The 14,293-nt window shown below is 38.5% G+C and overlaps 1 protein-coding gene across 1 annotated transcript in view; it reads right to left on the bottom strand.

Moving 5' to 3' along the window:
* Positions 1–1,417: 1,417 nt before the first annotated feature.
* The window catches only part of trip4 (thyroid hormone receptor interactor 4), a 61,706-nt gene continuing 48,830 nt past the window's right edge, over positions 1,418–14,293 (bottom strand). Inside the window, exon 13 of the mRNA XM_057333532.1 lies at positions 1,418–1,642. Coding sequence (XP_057189515.1) covers positions 1,584–1,642 — 59 coding nt within the window. The 3' untranslated portion in view covers positions 1,418–1,583. The remainder of the gene's footprint in view (positions 1,643–14,293) is intronic.

The following is a 14,293-nucleotide window of genomic DNA, read 5'->3' on the forward strand; positions in this document are numbered from 1 at the left end:
CACGCAGAAGTAAGGGAAATGCCTGCAAGAAAAGTGCTGACTGGGAACAGGAAGACGCACTGCTGATATTCCTTCTACAACGTTAGCCTCTTTCAAAATGCCCCCCCATTCAAATGCAAAACCATAAGCTTTTCATAAGATAATTAGCTCCTTCACACTTCAATCATGCATTTAATGGCCCATACTGTTTGTTTAAAGAAATAGGAAATTTGTTGGGAACACTTGATAATAATGTTGTTGTATTGAGGAACACTTTAAAATGATATCTGCCGTGCACCGAAGCCCACCCAAGATCACGACTGCTGGCAATAGCTGTGTGAAACTGAATTTTGGAGCTTTTCTGGAGTTCCCCCAGAAAATGTCTTTTGTATTATGACACAAAGGAGTCCCCAGCACCCTATAGGTGGTTGAGATGAGCGAGTTCGATTAGCTGTTCTCTGGCTTAAGGCAAGGGAGGGTTGTTAAAAGGTTTAATCTTAAACTCAAACAGTATTTAGATTTGGGCCAATTAATGGCAAACTACAGTATGATGGAAAAGCAAAAGAAAAGTACAAATGCATAAAAAATAATGATTTCTTCTCTGCGTAACACAAAGGAAGATATTTTGTGAAATGTCTCAGTGGTTTTGTGTCCATACAATGGAAGTCAATGTTGTTTGAATACCAACTTAAGAATATCTTCTTTTGTGTTCTGCAGAAGAAAGGAACTCATACAACTTTGGAATGACATGATGATAAGTAAATAATGACAGAATTTGCATTTCTGGGTGAAAAAAATGATGTTATAAAAATGACCAAGAAACATCCAGGACATGCACATTGTGACATAAAACACATTTTGTACTGATTTTAATTTATACTGATGTCAATAATACAATTCAGTCTGTATTTATGGTAATGAGAATAATATTGTATATAATATATAAACTGTGGATATATACACAACACACACACAAAATAAAATGTAGTGACTGATGTCTTGTTTCATACAGGGAAGTGAATATACACTCATGCATGGCATAAGCTACTTTAATGCATTTTCCATCACGTAATCTACCATTACAGAACCCAGTGATTTGCTCTTTCTGGTGTAGAGATGCTTGTGTCACAAAGTGGCCACTCAATCACTTTGAGAGCAGCAGGCCCAAAACCTGAAAGCTACTGGCTTTGACAGCCATTGTGGCCCAAATAACAAGAGTAGCTCCAATATGAGCTCTCCAACACAATTGGCTCTTTAGTAAGCAGAAAATTCCATGCCCAGCCAACCGGTCCAGGTTCAGACTGTTGGCTTCGTGAGCTGGGAATCCAATTGAGATGAAAAGAGAGCCGGTTAATGGTACGGCAGTATTATGCACAGTCACTCAAAAAGATGATCAACACACAAAATGCATAATAATAATAAATGCAGATACGCGAGCAATCTTACAACCTTTTATTGCAGAAAAAGCAAAAATATCCATCCGGTGAATAAGTGCTCAATTATGTAAGCATTATGTAGCATGTTGCCACTATAGCGTGAACCATCCGTCAGGAGGCTTCCACCGGGATTCTCTTTTCCTCTTGACCGGCGTGGCTTTGTTCAGGTCACGCTGGCTGCATTAAACACTTCTTGGCACTTTGGTGGATCTGGCTCTCCAGTTTCCCTGTGTGAGAGAATGGGGAGGGGTGGGGTTAATGCTGATTCAAGTCCCTGTGACCTTTTCAAAGCTCCCTGTCAAACAACGAAAAGCTGCCTGCTGAGGCGAGGGCTGGAATCAGGAAGAGGGAATTTATGAATCCGTTTACACACACATTCACACACTCCTAACTCTCTCTTTTACACTCCCTCATCGTACGCAGGAGTGATTGAAGTGCTGTCACACTAACACATGAACACTCAGGGTTAAGTCTAGAACATACATCTGTAAACTAGTCCATCTGCCGCATGGGAAGAGCAAGAACTTCTGAAAAACATAATTAACTAGAATTTAGTCAACAGTGACACTTCTGACTCCTTTAATTGATGATGTAAAAATGGATTCTTCTGATTATTATTTACAATGAAATTATTTCATCTTAAATTTTGAATTTGCTGAAAAGGTTGTTTAGTCTTAAGGCGATTGATTTAAAAAGTATTTTACATTTTAGCATATTGGTGGCTAATTCGTATGAAATTCGTACGGTGTCATTTATACGTTTTTATACAATCTGCTTTTGCCACAGTGATGGTTCTGTTGAGAGGTAGATTTTCATGTTCGTTTTTTTTCTAATAATCTAATTTCAAATATTTGTGTGATTCGCATTGTACTAGGGCTGTCGCGATAAACCGACGATAAATATCACGTGATTTATGCAAAGCTTTTAGTACGGGAAAATGCTGCTGCATCCGAAAGCCAGAGGGCGCTCTCGTGCGGAAACTCCAAATACGCACTGCAGAAGAAGACCATAACACGTTCTAGAATCTAGGAAATGTCTATGGACATCTTTTTTTATCACTGTTACTCACCCCTCATCAGGTATTTTTATGATAATAAAGTATATTTATAATGATCATGTTTGACGGGTGTTGCTTTCTCAAATGCACATTATAAGCAATTCCAACGTTATGACTGTGACATTTTCAGTCAAAATTTGACAAATAAATTCTCACAATGTATTTATCACCAAAGATAATAGATATTAACAAGATGCGGATAAATTATCGTGCAGCCCTACATTGTACGAATTCAAACTAAATCATCAACAGTTTTCCTGCGAGATCAGATTGGGTTTGAGGATTCATTTCCATCATAAAAAGACCACAACTTACTTTACTCGTAATTGTTTTAAGCCCCATTTGGATGTTATATTAAAATAAAAATGTAAAAAAGCTGTCATTCTTTTCTAAAGGTTTCTGTTAGAGGTGTCACAGTATAACTATATTGACAATAACCGTGATATACAAACCATGATTATCAATCTAATCCTATACATTTTAATAGTTAATTCTACTCATAAGATAATATCATAATTCAGTACCAGTTTAAAGTTTTGCCTTAAGGATAAATGCCACAAAATTTCACGCAGTTAATGTTATCATTTTATTTTGGCAATTGGCATTAAATCTGCTCTATGCACATTGCTATTTTTAAAAACTTCCCAGTGTGAATGAACGTCTAATTTATTCAAAAAACAATTATTGTTACATAATTATTGTTAACATTATTGTCGTTAAACATGCATAAAATATGATCTATGAATGAGACTAACACATCTAAGACAACGGTGGACTTCTGGAGGGTGCATACAACGCCATTCTTATTCTGGAGTTGAGTAGGCCATAGGCTACGTATATTAAATATATTAAGAGGAACTTCAGCTAAATTAAAATCCGTCACAAAAAGAATACAGCGAGTTCATGACAATGAACGCAATAAAGCATTTTACCATTAAGACTGTCTAAAACGTCCCTTTCTCCTAGCATTTTTCGTCTTTCACAATGTCCATCTAAAGCGCACGCTGGCTTTCAATGCTGAGAATGGCAAGTTCGGAAAGTCTCTCTGGCTCATTGCACTTCTCAGACAAGTTTAAATTACTTTTCATTTAGAAAACGACATCTCGATCGCCACTTGCATGGTGACAGACAGAGATGGTTAAAAAACTTCAGAGCATAGCCACATCTGTAACACTCAGACACCGTTTTGGAGATATTTTATCTTACTTATTTAGCGAAGAATGCTAAGATTATTACGTTCCAGGAAATTTGTAGCTATTCTCCATAACGATTGGATAACAACAAAGACGACAAAAAATACTGTAATCACCAAACAGCGGTAGGCAAAAATTTACACCAAAATAAGTCTTATTTATTCACATCTAAAATAAGATTTTTTGGGGGTCCCCCGCAGTGCATGCCCGTCCGTTACGCCACTGAGCAGGTCCTAATGCTGCATTACTGTGGCTAAGAAGAGCTGCACCGTGCTCTTGGCATTCTACATCTCTGAAACTAGAGCCACTCAATCGATACGGAGAGAGATGAAGCTGAGCTGGCTGCCATCAGCATCTCTATTCTGTGAGAAAGCAGAGACTTCCAATTCCACCATCTCGGCCGGCTGCTTTTTCAAAAACAACAGATCAGCCGTAGCAACCGTAGACCGGCTCACATCGAACATCTCATACTGATGAAACCTGTTACCTGAGCAACATCCCAGTCAAGAGGCATGATGGACCTTGAAGCGAGCTCATCGGTTCATGTCTTTTAGACTGTCTCCATTAAAGCTGAAATATGGTGAAGAAAGAAATGTGAAGAATATTTCAGACCCGATAATTCAAAAATATTTCAAAACAAGTTGGCACAACACAGCAGCAATGAGAGAATCCATAATAAGATAGAATAGATGAGTCTAATTCTGTCTTGTTCACTCGAATTAAACTCTTTAAATTATGATAGGATGGAAAAGCAATATCGACGGAAAGAAAAACACAAACATTACTTATTCCATAAATACACAAGACGTGACTCAGCCCAAACAAACATGTTGGCAGTCTGAAAGGAGATGCACTTTTCAAGCTAATGGCTGTGTTCAGATGCTGAGTCCCAGCATTCTGCACTGCCTGGTGAGGCAACTCCTAAGAGCTCAGACATCGATCTGCAAGATAATTTACCATTGATTGCTCTCTTTGGGGGCTGCTGTGAAGCGGTTTATTATCCATGCCGCAGCAAGAGAGCCAAACCAATAATAGATGCTGTGTGTCCAGAACATTTCTGCTGCTCCATTATCTGACGCACCTGGCTCTCCTCCAACCGCCTGCTCTCGCATCCAACTCTAGACTCCAACCTTCATGTAATGTTACAGGACAACGTGCAGTAAACTGTTTTTATCAGATTGGTGGACAGAGAAAAGCATAAAAATTGGCCATCATCTCCTCATTCTCATCGCATTTTATGTGGAATAAAACCTTAGTCATCTGGCAGACGAAGATGCTATTTTCCATTAAACTGAAGTGGATGGTCAAGTGTCTATTAAGCTTAAGAAATGATTAAAAAATTGTCCTTAAGACTTGTGCACTATAATCCAATTATGTCAAACTGTATTTGAATGCACGCTTCATGGAAAGGAGCAGACTGAAATGAGCACACAATGGCTTTAAATGACATTATTAGAAAATCGCATTGGCTTAGCTTCCATTCAAATACTGATAATAGGCAGCTGTATATCCTTTTTAACACAAAAAATGGCTGATCATTTCTCTGAATTCGTAGTGAGCTGTGCCGAAAAGAACGTCACATGAACTGAAAGACGAGACTGTAACAGGATTTTTTATTTTGAGTGGACAATCCCATTTAATCTCATTGGAGTCCATTTAACGTCCACTGATGTCTCCTTCCTGTCTACAAATGATCTGAAATACCAGCTTTTCTAAATGCTGGACTCATTATAGTAATTTTAGGGGATTTGGCTGGGCTGACGGTGGCAAACATCTTGTTGAGAAAATGCGGATTGTCTTGTAGCCGTGAGCAGTAGGAGACAGGGGGGAGGGCGGAACAAGCTCCGCGGGGGCCATAAACACAGACAGCTGGAGCATTGTGATCCTGCTCTAGAAGAATATCATCCATGGTAATGAGTTAAGTTGGCCTTGAAAATGACTCGAAAACCAAGACAAGGAAGCGTTTTGTGTATTTATTCTCCGTTTGTGATATTGTGTTGAATCCATATTAAACAAATCACAGTTCCCTGCAGGATCAGACAAACTCTGAGGGTCTCAATCATCGAGAGCCATGGGAAAAATCCCACCGCCTGGGGAAATCCATTTTGTTTTTTAACGATTAGAGGTTGTCATGAATGCTCAGACACTTACCGAAGAGAATTCAATGTGCACAGACCTGCTGGAAAGAAAAGGTTTTATGGTTTTGGATTTACTGCTCTTTCTCTTCTTTAGAAGCAAAACTGGATGAGAGTGAAAAGTCGGACTAGGACGGAACGCATGTCATTTGATTTTTGTGTGACCTGCAAATCAACAAATTCCGCCAAATCTAGTCATTTTTGTTACTGATATTAAAAAGTGTTACTAAACACACATGAATGTAAATGTCAAGTGATGTGCCGCGCTTTGTAAAAGACTCCTTTACAGGTGTGAAACGATCTCAGTGTGAAGTTGAGCTACCAGGTTCCAGAATGCCGACTGCATGTTCCTGTTTTAGATGCACACCCAGAGACCAGGACAGATATACAGGAGAACAGCAGGGCTTGGACCTCTGAAACAGACGCACGGTGTGTTTACAGCACTGTTCCTAACGCACTGTGACATTAATCAATTCCACCTGCCACAAAGAGTTTGGAGTTTGGAGAAAAGGCCAGCCGAGGATGGGAATTTTCCAAGAGACATGAAGAAAGAGAAAGAAAAGAGACCTATGAAAAGACTGAGAGTTCAGTGGTAGGAGCTGCCAGGGAGCTCCAGAAGCGGAGAAAAATCTTCCAGCCACCAGGGTCGCCCATACTAATAGAGCAAACAGAGAAAACAGATTAATCCTGCAGCCATTAATAATTCCTGCAACTGTTCCCTCCGAGGCAATGAATCACTTCTCCTCTCTGTCAGCACAAGAGCCCGAGGCTGAGCACAGATCCAGAGCTGCGACTAACCTCATTCTCAATCACCACCATCCTCATTCAACTCAAGCCAGACCAAACTGCTTTAAAACATCACTGCAGATCTATAAAAATACAAACCTGCTATTTGTACAATGTACACAGTGTAAATAATTCTGGGGTTTTTCAACCCATAGTTGGGTCAAATATGCATTTTCTAAGTTAATTTAACCCACGGGTTTGGTGTGTCCATATGTTACACAACCCAGCATTTTTGGACCTTGACTACACAACAAAAAACGTTAAAACTCTTCTATATATTATTTACCACATTTTAAAATAATAGTAAAGTCATAAAAACTGTGAAATAACACAATTGCAAATAGAGGAAATCTGTTGTGACTAACAACATCCAAAAGAGACCAAAACTATCATATATTCTAGCATTTTGAAAGTAGTCACCCATTACATTTACATTTAGTCATTTAGCAGACGCTTTTATCCAAAGTGACTTACAGAGAGTTCAGGGAGCAATAAGCGATATGTCATACAGAAGAAGGCCATTGTCAAGAATGTGTACAAATGTACTCTTGGCATTTTATCAGCCAGCTTCTCAAGATCTCTCCATGCTTTTTAAATGGCATTGAAGGAGTTCCATCTATTATCGGTTACTTTTTCTTTTATTATTTGGTCCAAGTCAAGTTTCAAAAATATTTTTTAAATAAAATTGTATTTCAAGTTTATTATATAGCACTTTTTACAAGGTTGCACTGGCAGCTTTCAAGGCAGCTTTACTTGAAAAGGAAAACACAAAAGAGGAAAATTAAGTGAAAAGAGTTATATTAAGTTAATATAATATCAACAGTCTCCCGGTGAGCAAACAACACATGATGAGCAAACTCCAATGATGAATAACACCGTGTCTACACCGGACGCGGCGCAGAGCAACAATAGAATGTTTTAGAATCCATTGTTTCAATGTTTGAAATGACTTGTGTAGACAAAAATATAAATGTGCCAACGTATTCATTTATTTCTTTAGGGAAAAAAAAAAGTATTACTTGAACCAAATAATGAATAAAAAGCAGCTAATAATTGTCCAGCATAGATGAAAATTCCTTCAGTACTGTTTAAAAGGCGTCCTATTGAGACAACAAGAAAGTGGATGATAAAATACCAAGACTACGATTTTGCAAATTCTAGGCAAAGGGTGACTACTTTGAAGATGCTAAAATATTATGTAGAGTTCATTTATTTTAAATGCTTTTAGTCACAACATAATTCCCACAGTTACAAAGGTGTTATTTCATTGTTTTGATGAGTTTAATATTATTCTAAAATGAGGAAAAACTTTTGACCAGAGAGTATTTCTGACTAATATTACTAATATACAGTTGTATCAGATTGTAATATATACCATGGTACTGATTGTTACCCATATATGCCTGTATTGATATGGTGCCTCTTTACCAACGCATTACCAAGGTACATTTCCCAAAAGTCAAGATATTGCTACGATACTATGTCCACAAAACATGATGTTACCATAGTCCCATGTTCATAGTCCCATGTTCATGTGCATGGTATTACAAAAAACATGGTTTTGGTCCCATGAAAATATTATTTTTATAGGAGGCTATGGTTTTATTTGTGAACAACACAAATCAATACTGGGTTATTTTCAAACCAGCGTTGGGTCACAAATGGACGAACTCAACCGTTGGGTTAAATCAAGCCAGAATATAATTTACAACCCAGCCCTTTGGGCTCATCCCTTTTTGACCCAATGCTTGGTTGAAAACAATCCAGCATCGTTTAGAATGAAGATACAGTGTAAAATTTCACGTGCATGTTGTGGACAGTGCCTCTCTAAAGCCTCTGAAACCGAGATCAGGGTCGGTCTGCAGAGCAAACAGCGTAACACAATTAGTCACAGGCCTTTAACACGAGATATGATGGCTCCATTATCATTCATTAATGAGAACATGACCGCTCCCCCACACTCAAACACTGCTCAGCTCTATTCCACCCTCTCCTGTGAGGGGGGGAGGGCAAATCTTCATTAGCACAGCAGTGGCTGAAGAAGTGATGGGGGGTGGCCGCTGGGATTTGCATGTGCAGCAGCGCAGGAGCAGAAATGTGTCGGCACAAGTATCTTTACGCTCACTGTGGGCTCTGGAGTTGTGCTAACAGCCGCTCAGAGGTCAGGATCGGTGTTTTGTGTTCAGCCCTATGGCAACACAGCAAAGCATGTTTAACGGTCAGCTCAAGTGCAAAGCTGCTCTCTGGGGGGAGGGCGAGTTGAACCTTCCCCGCTGCAAAGGCACATGAAGACAAGGGTATGTGCGAGCGCTGCGATAGGGCTACACTCTAAGAGAACAAATTAAGGAGACGGTAGGGGATGGATAAGACACGGAGAAATTGGTACACACTGCATGCTTTGCCAAAGCACACGCTCAGGAAAATTGACTTATGAAAGTGGATTAAGGTTGACTGGGCTCATGCAATTAAATTCAATACACAAAGCAACACAATTCCTTTTGTTAAAAAAAAAAAAATGATACAAATACACATCAACCCTGCAGTGTAAATTCCCGTCTCCAACATTCACCCTCAAAAGCAGTCAAGCTCAGCACTCCACTCCAGTCTCACTAGATAACCTAAGAAAGCACAGCGTGCACTCCCAGCATCTGACAAACACGGATATAAATTCATCATCTTGCATGCAAAATCCATCACGGTTTGTTCTCCAGTTGGAGACTCTCTGGGAGACGCTGTCCTCTCTCACTACCTGCAATCCTTTTCCTGCTGGCGTGTGTGTATCGCAAATCAAAAACCAGCGGGAGTTTTTTTATAACGCTCCTCCGACTGCCTGTCTTTCTGTCAAGCATGACAAACTACAGTAAGAGTAAACTGAAAATAAATGCGCAGATTCAGAACCTGCTTTTTACATTTTGCGAGAAAAACGTGCAGTGCTTGCCCATGCAGGTGGCTCGGACGTTCTGGTTGGTTGCTAGGGTGTTGCTAGGTGGTTGATAACCAAGTATGAGAGCGTTTCTGTCGTTTTATCACACAGCTTTCTGGAATACTCAATTCTGATTGGTCTGACTGGTGACCTCATCTTGACCGGTGCAACTCAATACTCAAAATTTCGCATCCAATTATTTACTTGTGATACTTATGTATCATCCTTTCGGTTGTAACCGCAAACTAAATGCATTCAGGGTAGATACAAGACCATGTCAGGGATTATTTTGTGATAACATCCAACTTGCTGTAAATGATCCCTTACGTATCACGCAGCCCGTCCAAAACGGTTAAGTTTTAAAACAGGACAAGTTATTTACTTAGGGTTAACCCTAATATCTAACAAAGGGTTAAAGTAATAGTTAACCCAATAATGAAAATTCTGTCATCATTTACTCATCCTCTTGTCATTTCAAAACTTTATGACTTTCTTCCGCAGAACACAAAATAAGATATTTTGAAGAAAGTTGGTAACCGAACTTTCATTTCTGTTATATGGACACAAAACCAATGCAACTAAATGGGAGCCAGTTACCAACATTCTTCAAAATATATTCTTTTGTGTTCTGCAGAAGAAAGAAAGTCATACAGGTTTGAAATGACAAGAGGGTGAGTAAATGATGACAGACTTTTTATTTTTGGGTGAACGATCCCTTTAAACGTGCACTTGAGTAATCAATTACCTGCGCGTCAATGTCAAGAAACAGCATTACAATCCCTGTTAAACACAACTGCTCTTTTGATAAGACCTTGGGAATTGTAACATAAGCAGTATTTATAGCTCTTCCTTTTGGGAAGTGCAGCTGAGGGCAGGAAGCGGTTAATAGTGTGCTTGTGTGGGTCTTTGGCATGCTGGAGGGAGACTGACATTGATCCACAAGCTACCGTCCATCCGTCTCCCTGACAGTGGTAACAGGATTGTTAATAAAAATGGAAATTGAGCTGCTCTACCCCCCTCTCTCTCTCTCTCTCTCTCACACACACACACACACACACACACACACACACTTTGACCACATACAGTGCAAGCGCTCAGCTGGCTTGCTCTGTCTGACATCCTCCTATAGAGACTAAAAACTGGTTACAGTCTGCAATTGTTGTGCCTTTATGGAAGACAGGGCTAAAAGAGCAGAAGCTATACGCACACACTATACATTATACACACACACATCTACTATTACCTGACAGTCGGGGAGGTCACACTGATAAACAGCTGACTGTCACAACATGCATTAAAACATTTAAGGTTAACAATTCAATCTAGTGTTCTATACTAGCAAGGACTTGAATGGGCATCACAGAAAAATATAGCTTTATATGTACATTTCTCCATGACAGTTTTTATTATTTTTTAAGGGTTCTGGTCAGTCTAACAGACTAGCTGTTTCTTGGACAAAATGAGCATGTTGTGTGTGTATTTTCACCCAGAGACTCAAAGTAATGGGTTTAAAAGCTTCTCGGATAGCAGTTCTACTTTAGCCAACATTTTCTGGACCAAGTGACTGCTTTGGATCTGTTTCTTTCAGAAGTGTCTTTGAGAGAGCATTCATTTCTGTTAAAGAAGTAGTTCACCCAAAAACCAAAATTCTGTCATCATTTACTCACCCTCATGACATTTTAAACCTGAATGACTTTCTTTCTTCTGTAAAAGACATTCGAAGAATGTTGGTAACCAAAAACAGTTGGTCCCCATTGACTTCTATTGTATGGAAACAAAACAATGCAAGTCAGTAGCGACAAACGGGTTTTGTTTACCAACATTCTTCAAAATATCTTCTTCCGTGTTCTTTTTGGGTGAACTATCCCTTTAAGTCAAGTGAAACCATAGCACCTCACAAACCCAACTGACAGCCTCAATTAATTTTTCCATAAATAAATAAACAACAAGAAATAAATGTAACGGATACACTGTAAATGTGTGACCTTAATATATATATATATATATATATTAGTACACTCTAAAAAAAATTGTGCTACATAGCACTAAAAGTGGTTCTTGGCTCGTAATCATAGGGGAACCACTTTTAGTGCTATATAGAACCATATTTTGGCACTTCAGTGGTTCTTCAGCGGTTCTTTGGGATGACTGAGGTGCTATATTTCACGTAATTATATGAATATAAATATGTAAATCGTTACCAGTTGTTTAATGGCCAAAATACATGTGTATCTCTATGAACAACACTGTTGTGTTGTGCTTTAAAAATCACTTAAAGGCTTTTATTCAGCATTGACAGGAAGGAATCAGATGGTATCATTAGCTGGTTCATAAGGATGAGATCAAGGATGGACGATTTTTGCCCACAGAGCCGGTCTAAATATGGATTCACACTGAAACTGGGTCAGTTAGGCTCCCTGAAGGCTGTTCGCACAGACAGTGGAATTAAACGCTCTCTGCAATCATCCAAATGGGCTCTCGGGCTGGAATGCTACATGTTAGGTGTTAAGGAAAGGGACTGGCAGTATGTGAAGAGAAGGTTTGGTTCTGCTGAAGTGCAAGGCAGAATAAACAGAGTGACGGGAGGCAGAAAGAGCTGAGAAGACAGAGCTCTGCCTCATTGAGCAGCCCTGGAACCCTGCCAGTCTAACGCCACAAAGCATTAATACACACGCCAGCCATGTGATGAGTGTATCACACACCTTGCACACAGGACATGCTTTCACAAGTGAACGTGTCAGAAGCAACTCTACCGCTAACAGCAGTTTCCAAACTGCTTTTATTGACCACGGGTTACATATTACCTTCAACTTTAATTTGAAGCCACTATTTACTTTCTTAATAAATGCTCCTGATAAAATTGAGCATTCACTCTAAAAAATGCTGGGTTATTTCAAACCCATCTTTGGATCAAAAAGGAACGAACCCAATTTATGAATTAGCCCATGCTGGGTTGTATCAGCCAAAAACGGCTGTTTTAACTCATTGTTGAGTCAAAAATAAACAGTTAGGGTTTGTCCTTTTTGACCTAACGCTGGGATAAAAAACCCCAGCATTTTTTTTTTACATAGAAGTGAATATTTTTCTTCGATCTTTCATCAGAATCTAATATTGTGCTTTACCTCTAAATCGTTTTTTTTATATTACACACCTGAAACATTTATTCACTTCGAAGCACATTTCACAAAAAGAATATCAAACCTCTTGTTTCTGAACCAGAAAGAATCTATGTATATAAACACGGTTTACATGTTTTATAAGGACACCTAACCTAACCTAACCTAACCTAAACCTAAAGAGCCATTCACATTATAACGATAACTATATTTACATCCATATCAGCGGACGATAACAATAACGTTGTTGTTTATTTTAAGCCTACATATATAATATCCCGCCCTTTAATTCAGACATAAAACCCACGTTGCGATCACCAATAGTCAAACTTTTTCCGCCAGAAAGTGTCTGACAGTATGTTTTATCGATCATCAGCTGGAAAAAAACCTTTCTGAAAGTGATTCCAACGATATCCTTTTCTGTATCTTTATCGTTATAGTAATGGTGTGAACCCCGCTATTCTCCTGAATTAAGAACGACTTTTAAAACGCTATTTTTTTATTGTTATCGTTATAGTTATCGCTATAATGTGAACAGCCCTTTATCCTAACCCTATTTTTTTACACGGTACAAACTGTATATTCTATCCCGTAACCTTACCCCTAAACCTAACCTTTACACAAGCACGTGCATGAAATTACAGTGTCAAAGACAATACACACAGTATGTCTTACATGCATTATGAAACACATAGAAAATAAATAAAGATACAGCATTAATAATAAAAGAAATAGGAAAAACTTTTAAAATGATCAATAAACATTAAACAATTCTAAAATACGCTGTACATTAGTGAAACAAACTGTGCAAATAATTATCTAGTATGTAGGGATGCACGATAAACATATCGGTACCGGCCGATAAATGTCATTTTTAATGGTATCGATATCGGCCGATAATAAAAATTTAGGCCGATATATTATAGCCGATAAATCATAGATCATTTCCTCTGGTTAAACTTCTTGAGCTGCACGCTGCTCACAGTTAAAATACAGTACAGCACTATTTTCTGTCCGGATCATTCACTTACTGTTATTAGCAAAACATTGTTGTTGTAGGTACAGTACTGTATGTAGATACAGTATTTATGAATGTGTCAATTATAGGAACAAAAGAATATTCTTTGCAGCCGATAGCAGTCCGAATGCTTTCTGTCTTGAGACCTGTTAGACATGTGGCTATTAAGAACATTTTTATGGGTTGCTCCGGAAGAACATCTATAATTTGTTTATTAAATAAATAATATAGCAGAAAAGTTTGAAGGTTCAAGAATCGCTAACTAGTGTAAAATAGGCTCGGTACATGATTTTCAGGGGATAAAAGAGAACTAATGGTTACATTGTTTTCTGTCGTCGATGTTTTCAAATGTTCGCAGTTGTCCACTTATTGCCTTTTGTTTCAGTCTTAGTGAATTTTATATTAATATTCAGATACTGTATATCGGCCAATATATCGGTTATCGACTTCTATTGGTTATCATTATCAGCCAAAATTGACATATCAGTGCATCCCTACTAGTATGCATGTAAAATTGTATTTATAATGTTATACGATATAATATATATAATGTATTACTGTAGCTAGTTTTGACTCTTCAAAATGATAAAACTCTATGAGTGCTGTCTTCAAGGTACAAATGTTACAGCCAGTGAACTCAGAGCCTTTTG

This window comes from Triplophysa rosa, linkage group LG1 (genome assembly GCF_024868665.1).
Source record: "Triplophysa rosa linkage group LG1, Trosa_1v2, whole genome shotgun sequence".
In the NCBI taxonomy this organism is placed as follows: Eukaryota; Metazoa; Chordata; class Actinopteri; order Cypriniformes; family Nemacheilidae; genus Triplophysa; species Triplophysa rosa.